Source organism: Leuciscus leuciscus (assembly GCF_965113295.1).
Source record: "Leuciscus leuciscus genome assembly, chromosome: 18".
In the NCBI taxonomy this organism is placed as follows: Eukaryota; Metazoa; Chordata; class Actinopteri; order Cypriniformes; family Leuciscidae; genus Leuciscus; species Leuciscus leuciscus.
Window position 1 is genome coordinate 15,474,877 of NC_138742.1, and position 15,343 is coordinate 15,490,219.

At 36.8% G+C, this 15,343-nt stretch overlaps 2 protein-coding genes across 3 annotated transcripts in view; one reads left to right on the forward strand and one right to left on the reverse strand.

Moving 5' to 3' along the window:
- senp1 (SUMO specific peptidase 1) lies at positions 1-11,729 on the forward strand. The gene is made up of 18 exons (XM_082144544.1): positions 1-561; positions 1,061-1,122; positions 1,209-1,408; positions 1,555-1,651; positions 1,753-1,936; positions 2,148-2,295; positions 2,467-2,585; positions 3,266-3,549; positions 3,634-3,697; positions 3,774-3,812; positions 3,915-3,999; positions 4,075-4,218; positions 6,212-6,343; positions 6,523-6,726; positions 8,240-8,319; positions 8,475-8,559; positions 8,662-8,757; positions 8,850-11,729. Exons 1-18 carry the CDS (start codon positions 425-427, stop codon positions 8,910-8,912), a joined length of 2,223 nt encoding a protein of 740 aa, XP_082000670.1. The 5' UTR covers positions 1-424; the 3' UTR covers positions 8,913-11,729.
- Positions 10,808-15,343, reverse strand: part of rbms2b (RNA binding motif, single stranded interacting protein 2b) — a 28,000-nt gene continuing 23,464 nt past the window's right edge. For both annotated transcript variants that reach the window (XM_082144546.1, XM_082144545.1), the window contains exons 8-14: positions 15,263-15,309; positions 15,048-15,141; positions 14,597-14,647; positions 14,405-14,515; positions 12,274-12,354; positions 12,092-12,179; positions 10,808-11,873 (exon numbers count right to left, since the gene is read on the reverse strand). In XM_082144546.1, coding sequence (XP_082000672.1) covers positions 12,099-12,179; positions 12,274-12,354; positions 14,405-14,515; positions 14,597-14,647; positions 15,048-15,141; positions 15,263-15,309 — 465 coding nt within the window. In that variant the 3' untranslated portion in view covers positions 10,808-11,873; positions 12,092-12,098. The remainder of the gene's footprint in view (positions 11,874-12,091; positions 12,180-12,273; positions 12,355-14,404; positions 14,516-14,596; positions 14,648-15,047; positions 15,142-15,262; positions 15,310-15,343) is intronic.

Here is a 15,343-nt window from a genome sequence, read left to right on the forward strand (position 1 = left end):
ATGTTCTTCTTTTAAATAAGGAAGAAGCGGGAGGCGTTAATGCAACTTTGTGTACTCAATATCTCATTCACAGTATCTCTTACGGTTTCTGAGAAATTCGAGTTAGTTAATATAAAATACCCACAGCAGATACTAACACGCGGGCAACACGTTGGAGCTCGCTTAACCACAGATATAATTATTGCTGGGCTGAAATCTCACGCGTTAGCAGTTGGTTAGCTGGTTGGGCTAACGGTCAGCGGTGTGGGTTTATCTGGACTGGTTCAGCCGTGCTCAAGTGAAGGATTCAGCTAAGTTACTTTTAATCTAACAAAGCTGGTTAGCAGTGGCATGCGGATGAAGGGCAGAGGGAGCCCGCGTTTGGGACTGCGCTGACAGCTCCGAGGACTTATTCCGCTAAAATAAAGGCTTTCAGGCTTTCATCATGTTTAATAAGTTCTACGAATGGATCGGAACCGGAATCGCCAGTCTGCGAAACGGAGCTCCAGCTGGTGCTGTTCATGCCGGTTCCGTGAGAGTGGATCAGGACGGGACATTACGGAGAAAAAGACCCATAGACAGGTAAATAGTGTTCAAAGAATTGTAAGATATTTGCTTACGTGTGCAAGAAGAATTGTCATTTAATTATCTTTTGGTCTTACACTAAAAGTATAGGTTTTAAATGTTTGTTTTTTAGTCATAAGTTAGATTGTTTTGGTTCGGTCATTAAAGCGCCAACTGTTCTGAAAGGATGACGTCAGAAACGCGTGCGCTTCTCGAGCACCTGGAAAACTATTTATTTTCTGTTTTCCTTCCTCTTTTGTAATGTACAGATTTTCGATATGTATTCATATATTCAATGTATTCATATATTCAAACAAACAACGTTTGCTACTTCAATAAAATTCGCAACTTAATGAAGTTAATATTACGAGTAGAATTTAGTAAACTATTAAACTATTTACGTTTATAACTTGTTTTTGTATAAATATTTATAATTACATATATTTTTTATATGTATTACATACTTTATTATAATAAAACACATTCTGTTACTTATGTCTCAATTGTTTCTATATAGTTTGGATGATGGAGATGCAGTTGATCAGGAGGAGGAGAGGGCGGTGAAGAAATTCAGAATGGGTAACTAAAGTTAACACTATTCTGAGTACATGATAAAAACTGAGTTATGTCAATTCCAAGAACTTTTTTTTGTTACTTGTTTTTAGGAGACTTTATGGATACGGTGAAAAATGCAGCCGAAGGAGTGAAGACCCATGGTTCGAGTGTTGCGATTTGGGTGAAGAACAGTGTCAGACCTAACCCTAGGAACATGCTGCCAGCATCACCGGGTCCACCTCAAACAGGAATACCACCAGAACCCGCAGCCAATTCTGCTGCATCAGCATCTTTGTGGGTGGAAAACAAGGTACTCGTTTGCTCAAGATCGGTTTTGTTTGCATTTGTGATATCCCTGAGAACAGGTATAACAGAAGAGCATCAGCGGTTGTGCTGTCTAATGCATTTTATCTATACTATATATTTTAATGTTTTTATTTCTGTTTTTCCTTAAAGTTTGGGGATCGGTCATGTGATATACTTGAGGCTCCATCATCCAACACATTTGTGGCTCCATCTAGTTCAGTTGAGTGGAAGACCGTCACAAAATCTGGTAAGAATAAAATATTTTCTCTTTGTTTTTGCATTTAGGTAGTTATTTTTCTCTCTGCATATTACATATACTGATATATACTATCTTTTTTGTTTTTACAGACTCCTTAAGGACGGAACAGTCAGTAACCATATCAAAAATAAACAGAAGACAAGTTTGTATGGACCATCCATCCCACGAGACACACAAAGCTAACGGTCACTCGGTTAATTTACCTGCTGCCTCCACGACAAAACCATCTCCCTCTCCCCGCTTGGGCAGGTCCCTGTACCATCGACCACACAGGTCACCTTAAATAAATAAAAAACGATTTAAAATGTTTGAATTAAAAATAGTCACCCAAAATAAATATAACATTTTTGTTAGAAATTAAAAACATGATTAAATAATACTGTTTGTTGTTTAATGTTTTATTGTGATAAATATTATTTCTCTGGTTTGAAAGTGTAATAAATGCGAGGTTATGAAGCTGAAAGAAAGTTTGTTTTTGTTGTAGCTTGCTGTCATCTGCGGAGACCAGTTCAGGAAAAGCCACTTATACCAGCCTGTATGAGAAGACCTTTCCCATTCGAGTGGTTCAGAGTCCTTCACATGGCAGCTCAAACCGTCTCCTCCGGACCAGAGTCCGCTGTACAGCACAAGAGGTTAGAAAATCATTGTACTGGTTTGTTTAATAAACAAAATATTTCGTTGATCAGAATAAAACAGAAGTTGTGATGTGGTTTTTTTTGTTTTGTTTTTTTTGCTTTTTCTCCTTCCAAATTGGCAGCATTAATTAGACTTTGCTTTCACTGTTTTTATCTGTGTTTTTTTAGTCTGTGTGTGAGGAGGAAAAGGAAGTTTACAGGCAGCTCTTAGCCGTGGTGTCCAGTGGCCAGTCGACCTTCCTTCACGATGGAAGTTCTCACTCCAGCATTCGCTCGCATCGAGATTTGTAAGTATCTGTGTCAAATTACTGTACAAAGTGTTTTCTTTGTCAGTGTCTAAACCTGATCTGCTTAAAAGGTTAGTTCACCCAAAAATACAAATTCTACCGTCAGTTACTTACCTTTAGAACACACATTTAGTTTTTTTTTTATATCCTCTCATCCTTTTTGTCCATCCATTGAAAGTCCATGCAACCGAATCGATCACTCGTTAAAAAGTTCGTAGAGAAATTGTAAGACATCGTAAAAGAAATCCAAATGAATCAAGCTAATCCTAAAGTCTTTTGACGTGTCGATTGATAGATTTAATTGAGGCTTTTATTCACATATAAACATTGCTCAATGCATAAAGAAAGCTCATCAAATTTGGTAAACACAAGTTCAATCGTGCATGCTTGCTTGCAACAAACCTCAGTGGTTCTTTTGGAAGTTCAAACATGCTTGCTTGACGTGAGAACAAACCTTATTGGTTGTCACTCATAAAGCAAGCATGTTTGATCTTCCGTTTTACCTGTTTAGGTGGACTTTCAATGGATATTTAAAAAAATAAATGAAACCCTTATGGGTTTGGAATGACATGAGGGTGAGTAACTGATGACAGAATTTTCATTTTTGGACGAACTATTCCTTTAATATTAGTTTCAAATGGGTTCTCTCGCTTATGGTGAAACATTTGGTCTTGTTTCAGCTCCAGCTTCCTGTCGTCCAGTCGAAGTTTTCTTCAATGTGCCTCTCCAGCAGGCTCTGGCGCTGGTGTTTCGTCCTACGGGTTATCCAGTCTGCCTCCAAGCCCCCAGCCTGGGTCCAGTCAGGCTTCCAGTGCCCTGCCCAGTCCTGGTGCAGCCTCCAGCATTCCAGAGCCTCAGCTATGGGCCCATGACCTTGAGCCCAGCACTAAAAGACCAGCTGTTCCCTCAGCTCCATCACCAGCTGCCCTTCAGGATACCTCCTCTCAGGACACACAGTCATCAGGTGAGTCTCATTTCATTCTTTGTCATGTTTGTAATGTAATCCTGGCTTAAAGGTTAGCGTAATGTGTTGTTTCACTTTCTTTAGCTCACGATGGAGATTCAGTCATTTTTGTAAAGGAGCAACAGGGCAAGAAGCCTGAGAGCTCGAGGTAAGAGAACATTTTGAGTTTACCTTTGATCTCTATTTCTTTTTTTCTTTACATAACCCCTTCTTACTCTTTCTAGTGTGCCGTGCTTCCAGGCTGAACTGTGGATCAAAGAACTGTGAGTACTTGTTATCTTTTATCTAATATGTACAAGTCTCTTTGCTTTAGTTTGTGGAAATAAATAGCTTCTGATATCGGCCATCTTTGTGTTTATTTTCAGGACTAGCCTCTATGACTCTCGAGCTCGGGAGCGACGGAGGTTGATTGAAGAGCAGGAGGCTCTGGCCTCTCAGCTCTTGCGCCAGGTGAGTCCGTTTCCCCTCATTTTACACCTGCATTTTATATGACAAGCCCACTCATGCTTTCATTTGCATAATCAGCGTCTCTCTGGAGAGGGTCGAGCCATCCCAGCGAGTGTTGAGCTGAAAGTTCGAGTCCCTCTAGAGAAGGAGGTTCCTGTTGCAGCAGTTATCAAAGAGCCTCAGCCTGTTAAAGAGGAGCGAGAATTCCCAGAGTTAACAGAGGTAAGTGCTCCTAAAGGGATAGCTGAACATTTTTATAATTTACTCACCCTCATGTCGTTTCAAACCTGTATAACTTAGGGGGTTTTCACACTGGTCACTCAAATACACGTGTTATTGATAATCTATCAGTGTTATTTTTCTAGTCATATTTCCATTTTTTGATAGACATTTACTTGTAATATATTTATTGTCAACATTAATTTTTGTAACAGTGTTTTAAATAAAATATCATTATCACCTTGATGGAAATGCCCCGCCCCCCCCACACAAATCTTGCTCTGGAGTACGTGTTTTTGAGATCTATTAGTACTAGAAATGGAAACATTTACGAATGCCCATCCCTACTTTATTCTATTGAACAATTTTTATTTGTGATTTTACGTCATCTCGAACATGCATGGTGCATGATAGGAAACAATCTCGGGTCAATATATTGTGACTTTATTAATTTGGTGCTAATATACGCAGCAGTGTGCACGACACTTGTGTCTACTGTATGTGCGTCACATAAAGGTGGCTTTCTGCCGCTTGCGAACTGGCTCTTTTGAGGAGAAAGCTGACTGCGAACCATTCATTTGCTGCTCTGATTGCACTTACTCACTCTGCACAATTACATTGCCTGCTCACTCACTCGTATCCCATATTCATCATCACCATTGTCGTCTCCTACATGTTTTGTTGATGACGTCGGCGGTGGCTAAATTATATTTTACTTCCTGAACGTGCTCACTCGAGTCCGAGTTGCTTTCACATTCACGTCAATCGTGCTGTAGTTCCAATGCAACCAACCAAACCAAAGTCTCGTGTTCGGTACCCCGGTGCGCGCCCAGGTCCGCATGACAGCTTTCACATTAGCAATTTTTCATGCAAACCATTTTCTGGTTTGAACTAAACTGCCAGTGTGAAAGGCCCTTATTGTCTACTGCAGAACACAAAAGTAGATGTTGTGAAGAATGTCTGTAACCAAACTGTTTTGGTTATCATTGACTTCCATTGTATGGGCAAAAAACATTTGTTGCATTTTTCAGAATCTCTTATTTTATGTTCTACAGAAGTCCTACAGGTTTGAAATGACATGATGACAGCATTTTCAATGTTTGGGTGAACTTTCCCTTCAAGTTCATCAGTTTCAGTCTGGTCCGAGACTATTAGTGAAAATGTTGCATTTGTCTTTCTGCAAAACAAAAATGTTTGGTTTTTAGCATTTGTCTTTCTCCAAAATGTTATTCAGCTTGATTTAAAAATGTTTCAAAGATAAACTTGTTTTGTTATTAGAGAACGGTCTTGATCTTGTGCACAATGTTCACATTGTCAGCATTACACATTTGCATGCAATTTGGTTAGTGCTGTTGAAATATTACAAAGAATTTAAATATGACTTCATTTAATCTAATTTTTTTTTAAACATAGTTATAGGAACTTTATAATCTCAATAACGTTTTTTGAGTGCAAACTTATTTTTTCTTTATTATTGTGTTATTTATAATTATTATGCAATAATAATAGGAATATTACATTTTTCATAATTCTAAAACTTTGTCAGAATGGAGAAAAAAAACTGATTCTCAGTGTGATTAATCTCAGATGTTTGATCATGACAGTTTATCAGTTTTTTAACTGACTAATAATCATCATAAAGTTTGAGGCTGTAATGTAAATTTTTATCTGACTTGAAATGCATTACAGCAGAAATGCAATACATGCATTAAATATTTCAATAATTTAACATCACATTCTCATGTTTACAGTTCTCTGATGTCATGTAATGGTCAGATGAAATTAAACAAATAAAATGGTTAATCTTTCTGTGTATATTTTTTAATTAAAAAAAAAAAATGTATGTGTTCTATTTTTATTTTAAAAATGTAAAATTGTTTTACTTTCAACTCACAACTCAACTTACTGCTTTTCATCAACTCACAAACCCTAGTTTGGAGAAGTGTGCAGTGCAGGAATGTTCTTGAGTGAGGTTTCCTGTTTGTGATGTTCACAGGACATGGAGAAGGAGGTGAGCAGAGCTCTGAGAGGCGGCAGTCAAGATGAGGTTCTCAGCGAGGGCTTCCGCCTCACCATCACCAGGAAGGACCTGCAGACCCTCAGCCACCTCAACTGGCTCAATGATGAGGTCAGAGCTTTGCTATATCATTCAGGTTTCTGTACAAGCCTGTCAGTAAATTCCAGTAGTATTTTAAAATGGATTCTGAAAAGAATCTTTTTACGTAATTATCAAAACTTATGAGTTTTCCAGTGGCTGAAGATGTCTCAAGATTTGAGTGCCTGACTGATATATTTTCTCCATTTCAGGTTATTAATTTCTATATGAACCTGCTTGTGGAGCGCAGTAAACAGCCCAACCTGCCCTCCGCTTACACCTTCAACACCTTTTTTTATCCCAAGCTGCGTAGCTCCGGTTACTCTGCTGTCCGCCGCTGGACTAAGAAAGTGGACATCTTTTCTGTAGATATCATTCTGGTGCCTGTCCACCTGGGGGTGCACTGGTGCTTGTCTGTAAGTAGCTAACCAGCACCAAGGTCACACTGAGGACTTGTGCATGGAAGATGCATTGCATTAGGATTGCTTTCTTTCCTGACATTGACAAGTTATTCAGAATAGTATTGTAATACATTTCAATGAGTTTAAAGTGGTCCTATTATGCCCTTTTATGAAGTCTTGATTTTGTTTTTGGGGTGTACTAGAATATGTTTTCATGCTTGATTGTTCAACAAACACATTTTTTACATATTTTACATTATTACAGCACCTCTCTCACCAGTCTGGCCCGAACGTGACATTTATTTCCTGTTTCGATGAAGCCCCTCCTTCTGAAATAGGAAATGTGCTGTGATTGGTTAGCTGGCCCAGTGTGTTGTGATTGGCAGCGCTTAGCACGTGTTCGGGAAATGTCATGCCCTTTACCATAACCACAAGCTCTACTCAGATGTAAATATTAAGGAAGGTGTCAATTTCAAACCAATTCAAGTCTGATTCAGACTTAATGTTAACAAACAAGAGGATCATGCAGAATGGGTTTCATGCACTGACATAGCAAGCACGAATTTCACAGGACATTTCAGAGTGGTATGGGGGGTTTTTTCCGGTTTTTTTCTTATACATTTTAGATACGAAGTTATACACCATTTTATCATGATACTTGTCAGAAAACTATGGTAATACAAACAGTAATCGATCTCAAAACCATGGTTAATTTTCCTAAGGGGTGGTGAACAGCCTTACAACAGCGAGAGCTTACAAAAGTTACAGTAAACACAACATGTTGGCTAGCAGGCGAGCGGAGGCAAAGCTTTGCCTTTTGTTTACATCGTAGCAACAACATAAAACTTATAATTGGAACTGTTAATTGAAAATGCAAATAGAAATAATAAGACATACTTACTTACAAGTTATGTTCCACAAACAATAGATTGTCCCGATAAAGTGGGAACTGCTCCATTACAGGAGAAGCTTTTGTGTGTAGTCTGCATTGTACTCTCTTAGGTTCTGGAAGCTGTTCTCCATAAAATGTGCAGCACACAGATAAACGTTGGGATTATAATGTTCAGGGACAGTGTTTAAAATAAATTCTAACCACTAAGTTTGTCAGCCTTAGAAAGGTCAAACAAATGAGTTTTTCAAACGGTGTAATAAAAGTGTCTCTTTGACATTTTCTTCTCTAATGCAGCTCAGCCAGGCCTCGTCTCCTTTGTTGTGTATTCTGTGGGTGGAGATTATTTAAATGAGTAACATTTGTGACTTCATAAAATCCTGAAAAAATGCATTATAGTCTAAAGTCGTTCGTTGTAGTTCTTGGAAAGTGGATTCTCTTAAATAAAATATCTCCCTTTGGAGTGGGCTTAGAGCTTTGTAACCTTGATCTTTTTTATGCTCAAACAGCAACATTAAATTAACTAAAGTTGAAAAAGTGAAAAAGCATAGTAGGACCCCTTTAATACATGAACTGACTATTTACTGTGAAGTCTTTTGGGATTGTTTTCAATTGTTCTCATTTCTTCCTTTTTGATAGGTGGTGGATTTTCGTAAGAAGAGCATCACTTACTTTGATTCTATGGGAGGAAACAATGACGAAGCCTGCAGGATTTTATTGTGAGTGCTGCCTGGGGAGGATTAGATGATGAAACGGGACTGCAAGAAGTGCCATTTCTAAATAAATCCCATGATAACCCATTAAGAAATAAACAATGAATTATGCATGACTAGACATTGTCAAAAGTGTCTTTAACTGTGCCTCTGTATTTCAGAAAATATCTGAAACAAGAAAGTGAAGACAAGAAAGGGCAGAACTTGGATACCTCAGAATGGACTCTAAAGAGTAAAAGGCGCAATGTGAGTTTTTGAACATAAACATCATTTAGGGCTTGTATTGTTTCAAATTGACCGAAAAAACCTCTAGGATCATCTGAAAGATTTATTTCCCTGAATGCTCAGGAGATCCCTCAGCAAATGAATGGAAGTGACTGTGGAATGTTCACATGCAAATACGCTGAATACATCACCAAAGACCGACCAATCACATTCACACAGGTGAGTATAATTTGCATAGAGTTCTAAATGTTATTGGTCACACTTGTGTATGGACATTTAATTTACATTTCATTCTTTTTTTTTTTAAACAGAAAAACATGCCCTATTTCAGAAGACGAATGGTATGGGAGATCCTGAAACAGAAACTCTTGTGATTGGACACTATTTGTGTGTGTGTGTGTACAGAACATTATTTTGATGTGTCGAATGGATATGAGGGCTCTTGTGCACTTCAGAAACCCCGAGACAAATATGGGATGTCCTCAATCACTGCTCATTTCTATGCTGTCTAAATGAAACAAGGGAAACCCTCATGCATCTAAAGGACACAGTCTCAGCCTTTAAGAGTCAGGGCAGTGGATGTTTGCCCTTTTATAGTTCCCTATAACTTGACATACTTTTGCTTAGCCAGCTAATGTTGTTTGACTATGGAAGGATGTTATTTTCATATTTTCAATATTTTCTTGTGCTACCATTCATATGCAGTTACTGTCAATATAAGGCCTGTCTTTAGATGAATTCAAATGATTTGTTTCTGTTATTTGGCAGAGAGTGTGCTTGATCTCAAATCATCTGAAGTCATAAATGTTATAGTAATATGATTGAGTTTTAAGCTGATATCTTTCACTCTAGTACTAGTAAAACAGCTGGAAATGACAATCACAGACTCACTCAGTGGTTTTGTAATAATGAAAAACAGCATTTAAAATTTGTGACATTTGATACCTGTTTTATACAGAAACTTGAGGTATTTAACTGTTAAGTTCATTTTCTTTGAAATAAGCAACTAAGACTCAATTAGAGGTCTTAAGGTTGTCTGCGTTTTTGGAAAGACAATTTATTTTTAGATTCAAGTCAGATTTGTGGTTCTTTTTTCTAGGGGTGATGAAATGCTCTTGTGCTGCAATGCTTTTGACTTCAGTATGGTTTGAGATGGAGTCCTGTCATCACAGGCATAAGTTTATTTGTATCAGTATTTGCTCTTTGATTATTTGAGGAGTCTTGACATTTTTGGTCATCTCATAGACAGACTGCGCTTAACCCAGCAGCGTCATCTTTTTTCTGTTCTTACTTGACATTACTCTGTTCTTTTGTGTAAAAGAAAACTATTTTTTGCAACTGTTTCTAAAAAAAAAATTCTGCAGGATATTGACAAATATTGTATATACAGTGACTATACGGTAAATTTGAAGACATATTTAATACTCATTTTGTACCTTTTATTATCTGTTTTTGTACGTGGAACAGATCTTAACAGAAATAAATTCCTGAGGTTATGTGTGTATCAGATGACAACTGAAAAATGTCAAATGAATTCTTGATTTTGTGAATCATCTAAGAAACTCCTGTTTTAAGTGCTTTAGACATGAAATTTTACTTGACTACCAAAAAAGCAAAAAATATTAAAGATGTTAAGACAGGGTTGGGTATCTACAAATGTCCTGTTTTTTTTATTCATTCATTCGTTATTTTTTCCTCACAATATATGGCTCAATTTTATTTTGCGCACGTGAACTTAGGTTCTTAGAACTATCCGGTGCGAAAGCCACTTGACTACAGGGGGACTTTGATCGGTAGATGAACATCACAGTTCATCTGAAAATTAATAGGCCTAATTTTACCCAACCCGATAAGACCAAAAAGTCTCGCTGGGTAAATTTGCCAGACGAATTTTAGAAACAAAAAATGCGTACATTATAGGCCTATTATGCAGCATATTTCTTGCAAATCTTAAAGACGGCATGAAAAGGATATTTTCTGGCATATTGAGACGTCTATCCGCACATTCAAGATACAAAATGTTCACACCCGCGCTTACATTAAAAATGGATATGCCTTTCTTTTATGCTAATATATTCTGATTTATAGTATTATATTTGATTTCATACATCACTGAACTATTGCCATGGTCAGCAAATTTAAATGTACATTTCAGCATCTTGGATTTATATGTTCACAGAGCAAAACACAATCACTATTCCAGTCTCAGAATCTTGTACTTCAGAAAGAAACAGGGTGTGATCCACTAATAAGGGAAGAACTCTCTTGGTTTTCTTTATATTGCCATTTTATAGCTCAGGGGACACAGCCCAAAGAACACACTCCTCACTCACCAAGGCAAGAAAAATTAATTTACAGGCCTACATTACAGAGTTGGTGGAGCACTCTTTACAATGGGTAAAAGAACAGACATAACCAATATGTATGAAGAGGCAAGACAGAACCATTGACATGAAAACAAAGCCATAAAAAGTTTATCATCCAAATAGCTTCTCTTTGAAATTTTCTTTAAAAAATGTTTCTTCAAATACAAAAATAAATCTCAACATTTAAACAGAGCATAACCTAACTTACAAGATAAAGCAGCATTTTGGAAGGAAAAAAGGACAGTTTTTTGTTGTGAGGGGATATGAGGTCTTGGTTTCAGAATTCAGTCTAGTCTCACTGGATGCAAACTTGCTTGAAACAGTGAGTGCATTTACAACACTCTTCGATACAGCACATTTTTCAGTAAATCTATTCAAACAACTTAGCTGCTGGTTTCAGCAGGTTCCTCTGGATTTCCTTAAATCGATATTCAAGAAAAATGCAGCAAGATCTTTGCAAAAACTCTTTTTTTTTTTTTTTTTATATGTACAAAATCCCCCATTTTGCAGCAGACAGTTCAAAAGCAGTCAACAAAATCTTTGAATAATTTTACAAAAACATAAAAACAAATTAAAATGACACATGGTGCTGTAACATCGTAGTTGTTTCATTCTGGCTTTGCAGAATGTTTTAGAAAATAAAGTTGCAGAAAAATATTTCTCAAAGTGTGTTGGAGTGTGTGTGCGTGTGTGTGAGTCTTTGTGTTAAAAAAAAGCTTACTTTGCTTTTATGACATCTTGTAGTCATAGCTTTCTCCACCCAAGTCTTTCACTTACTAAAAATAGGTTTAGCTTCATTATCGGTTGGCCTTCTCCAAGAAAAAGTCGCAAAAAAAAGTCGCAAAAAATGTCTGCTTTCTTCAATTGGAAAGAGACACGGTTCTCAGTTCCTTTCCACAATATCCATTTCTTTTCATGTCAAGAGAGGTGGTTCTGTATCCAAAGTCCTCCATCCTTCCTATGAATGTACTAAAAGGAGAGAAAGAAATATCATACAGTCAGAATAGAAGCATATAAAAAGACAAAACATCTACTCATTACTCATCCGTCTAGTTCAGAAGAATTGATTTCATAATTTGTTTGGATACGCCAATATTATTAACAAATTATTTTGTGGGTAAACATTGTTTTTTTTTCTCTTTCCATTACAGACCACAGCATTTCCAAAGCAACAGGAAGTAGCCCACCTCCTCTTCACTTGCCATGCTGGTAGGAGTATGTTGTGTGGTCTGTGGGTGTCTCTATGGCAACCTGCTGCTGTTGGACGCTATTTTCCTGCAGTGGCATAAGGTCAACATTACTGACAATCCATCGCAGTGATTCAAGCTTTCAAACACTTAGAATAATTCAGCATGCAAGGGTTTCGTACCTCAGCTGTAATGCTTGAAGGAGGCACTTGGGCATATTGTGGTATGTAGGTCCCTTGCATAGCTGTGTTTGCAGGCATATACTGAGAACAGATGGACACACATTGACAAATGTGTGATAACCACACACAGCACACATAAGGGGAATATTTTAGGTAGATGAAAAACTGGTTCATATGGTTTTGCATAATTCCTGTTATTCTTTATTCTTAGGGTTTACTAGATTTACTTGGTCATGGCAGGAGTTAAAAGACTTGATTGTAACACTTTAAATACAATGGGTATTAGAGTAGGGTAAGTGTTACTATCGTTTAGGACAACTAAACAAAAACATTTTTGTTAACTAAATTAACTAAAAACGAATTAGGGCTGCACGATATTAGAGGAAATAAGGTACAAGACTGTGCTTAACGGTTTGTGTGAGGGAAAGAACTACAATCCCATGAAGCATTGCGAACAGCATAATTAAAAATGAAAGAGAAATAATTAACTACTCGTTTACAAATGTTGATTATATGTATTTATACTACAGGGCTGTTGAATGCTTGAATCTGATTGGTTGACGAACACTCTAAGGTGTGCAATTATTTTCAGGGAAACGCACAGCTAAAGTAGTTCCAGGCAGGTCTTGACCGCATTACAGTTCCAAATCACTTCGCCAAATGATTTCAATTATTTCAAAGGTCCTTACAGCCTACAACAGCAAAAAAACTAAAACCCACAACGACACTGACCAAGCAAATAAATGTAGTAAACAATGGGATAAAAACCACAAATTATTTACATGTTTTTTGCCACAAAATCACATTTTATAATGTACGGAAAGCATACAGCCTACTCTCTTTCTCCTGCTCTCTCTCTTTATTGTGTACCACTCAAACGCACACATTCAGTACGGACATGCACTCGCACAGAAATGTGTTGTCAGCGCTGCTCTGACAATTTTATCAGTAAAATATTTTGACAACTTAAAAGCTACGCGAATTTCTCACTAGTGAGGTAATAACAGCACTGTTCTTGGAGCAGATAAACATACAGTTCCGCTATTAGTATTAGTGCTGCTGAACACTGTTGAGAGACACAGACTCAGGTAATTCACATATGCTTAATCTCTCTCTCTCTCTCTCTCTCTCTCTATTAACTGTATTAATAACTGCATTTTCTCAAACCTCCCTTATAAGCTCTAAAATTACATTTTGGAATTAACAGCGGAGGCTTGGGATTAGATGCGTAAGAAATTAGTCCTACAAACAAAAGTATATAAGGACAAAAACCTGACAAACATCTTGAAATACGTCATATGAACAATGTTTTGAGGTGTGGTAACCGTAGTATAAGGGGAATAATTGACTCCGGGCCGTTGAATTATTAAAAAACTATGCACACTCCACTTAGCGCCGTGGCCGCTTTACGACCTCGGGTATTTTTATAAAAATTAAATGCCCGTCATCAATTATACCTTACAAAAACAATATATTTTAAGTTCATTGTTCAAATATGCATAGCCTATATATAGAAACATTTCAGTATTATCACGGGAGTGGGCGGAGCTAACATTATACTGTCAAACTTTTTTAGGCGGATTGCAGCCAAATTTATATATGCACTTTGTATTTTGCAATATCGATATATATATATATATATATATATATATATATATATATATATATATATATATATATATATATATGTGTGTGTGTGTGTGTGTGTGTGTATAGAGAGAGCAGCTCTAAAACTAACAAACTATGAAAACTTAAAATACTACTAAACTTAAAATACATTTTCATTACTCCAAAACGACCTAAAATAAAATACAAATGGCCTCAATTGAATCTTAGTTTTAGATTCTGATACAAGGTAATATTATAAAACATGTCCTGAGAAATTTAACGCAGTTAAATATTATAAATTATACCAGTTAGCATTAACTTTGGTAGCTCTAAAATAATAAAAACTAAAATAAATAAAAAATAATGTGAAACTTCACATTGAAACTAAAATTCACAATGAAAACCGAAATTAAATTGAAAAAATGGATTACAAATAAAAAATAATAAACTAAATGCAAAAAAATTAAATGCTTTTTTAAAAAAACATTTGTAATATCTCTGTGTGCATCTGTGGCGGACGTACCGTGCCTGTGCTGCCCAGGGTTAGATGGCTGATCTGCTGTGTGAGAGGCCCTAATATGGCAGTGGGCTGGATGGTCATGGTGTGGTCCACTGAAGGCGTGAGGACGGTCCCCTGTGCACAGGAGAGAAAAGAAGTTAGACAGGTACAGAAAGGTGCTTTAGGAAATGGAGCAGCAGTTTAACTGCAACTTACTGTGGGCTGCATGAGGTAAGACTGGTGATGTATCCAGGAGGGATTGTGTACCTGCAATTAAAAGAATATACTTTAGATTTGGGTCCTTATTCTATATAATTCAGATCTATAATGATTTATACCTAATAAGCTAGGGTGGATATCAAGATTTTTCAGTAAATAACAACTTAAATGTCTTAACCATCAATTATTTTTCATATTGTCAAAAGACTTAGAATAGAGCGTGAGTCGTATGCACTATTTTTATGGTGTTTTTTTTTTTTTTTTACTTTACAGCTGTTTTATTTAGTAACTGTTCTTCAAGAATGTCTATTTTTGCACTTGATGAAAGAAAAAAGTACGGGTTTGGAATTACAGGTTTCATTTTTGGGTGAACTATTCCTTTAAACTATACTACAAATATACATATTAAGCAAATCAGTAATATAGCTCCTGCAAAAAGAAACAGTACCTGGTAGGTGGATAGAGGTGAATGCATGTAGGGAGAGATAGAAGTCTGAGCAATAATTCTGTTAGGAGCGATGCTGTAGGAAGGGGAATAAAACCTGCAGGGGGCGACAAACACGCACATTTTTTCTTTTTCTAAAAAAAAAGAGCTTTTACCATGTTGTGTCATAATGAAAGCACAAAGTACAGCATTTCTTGAGTAATAGTTTCAGAACCCACCCATTTTGTAAAGCAGGAGTAGGATCATATGTTAGCGTCATCCCGCCCTGTATGTGTGAGAAAACAAGAGAGAGGCAGTCG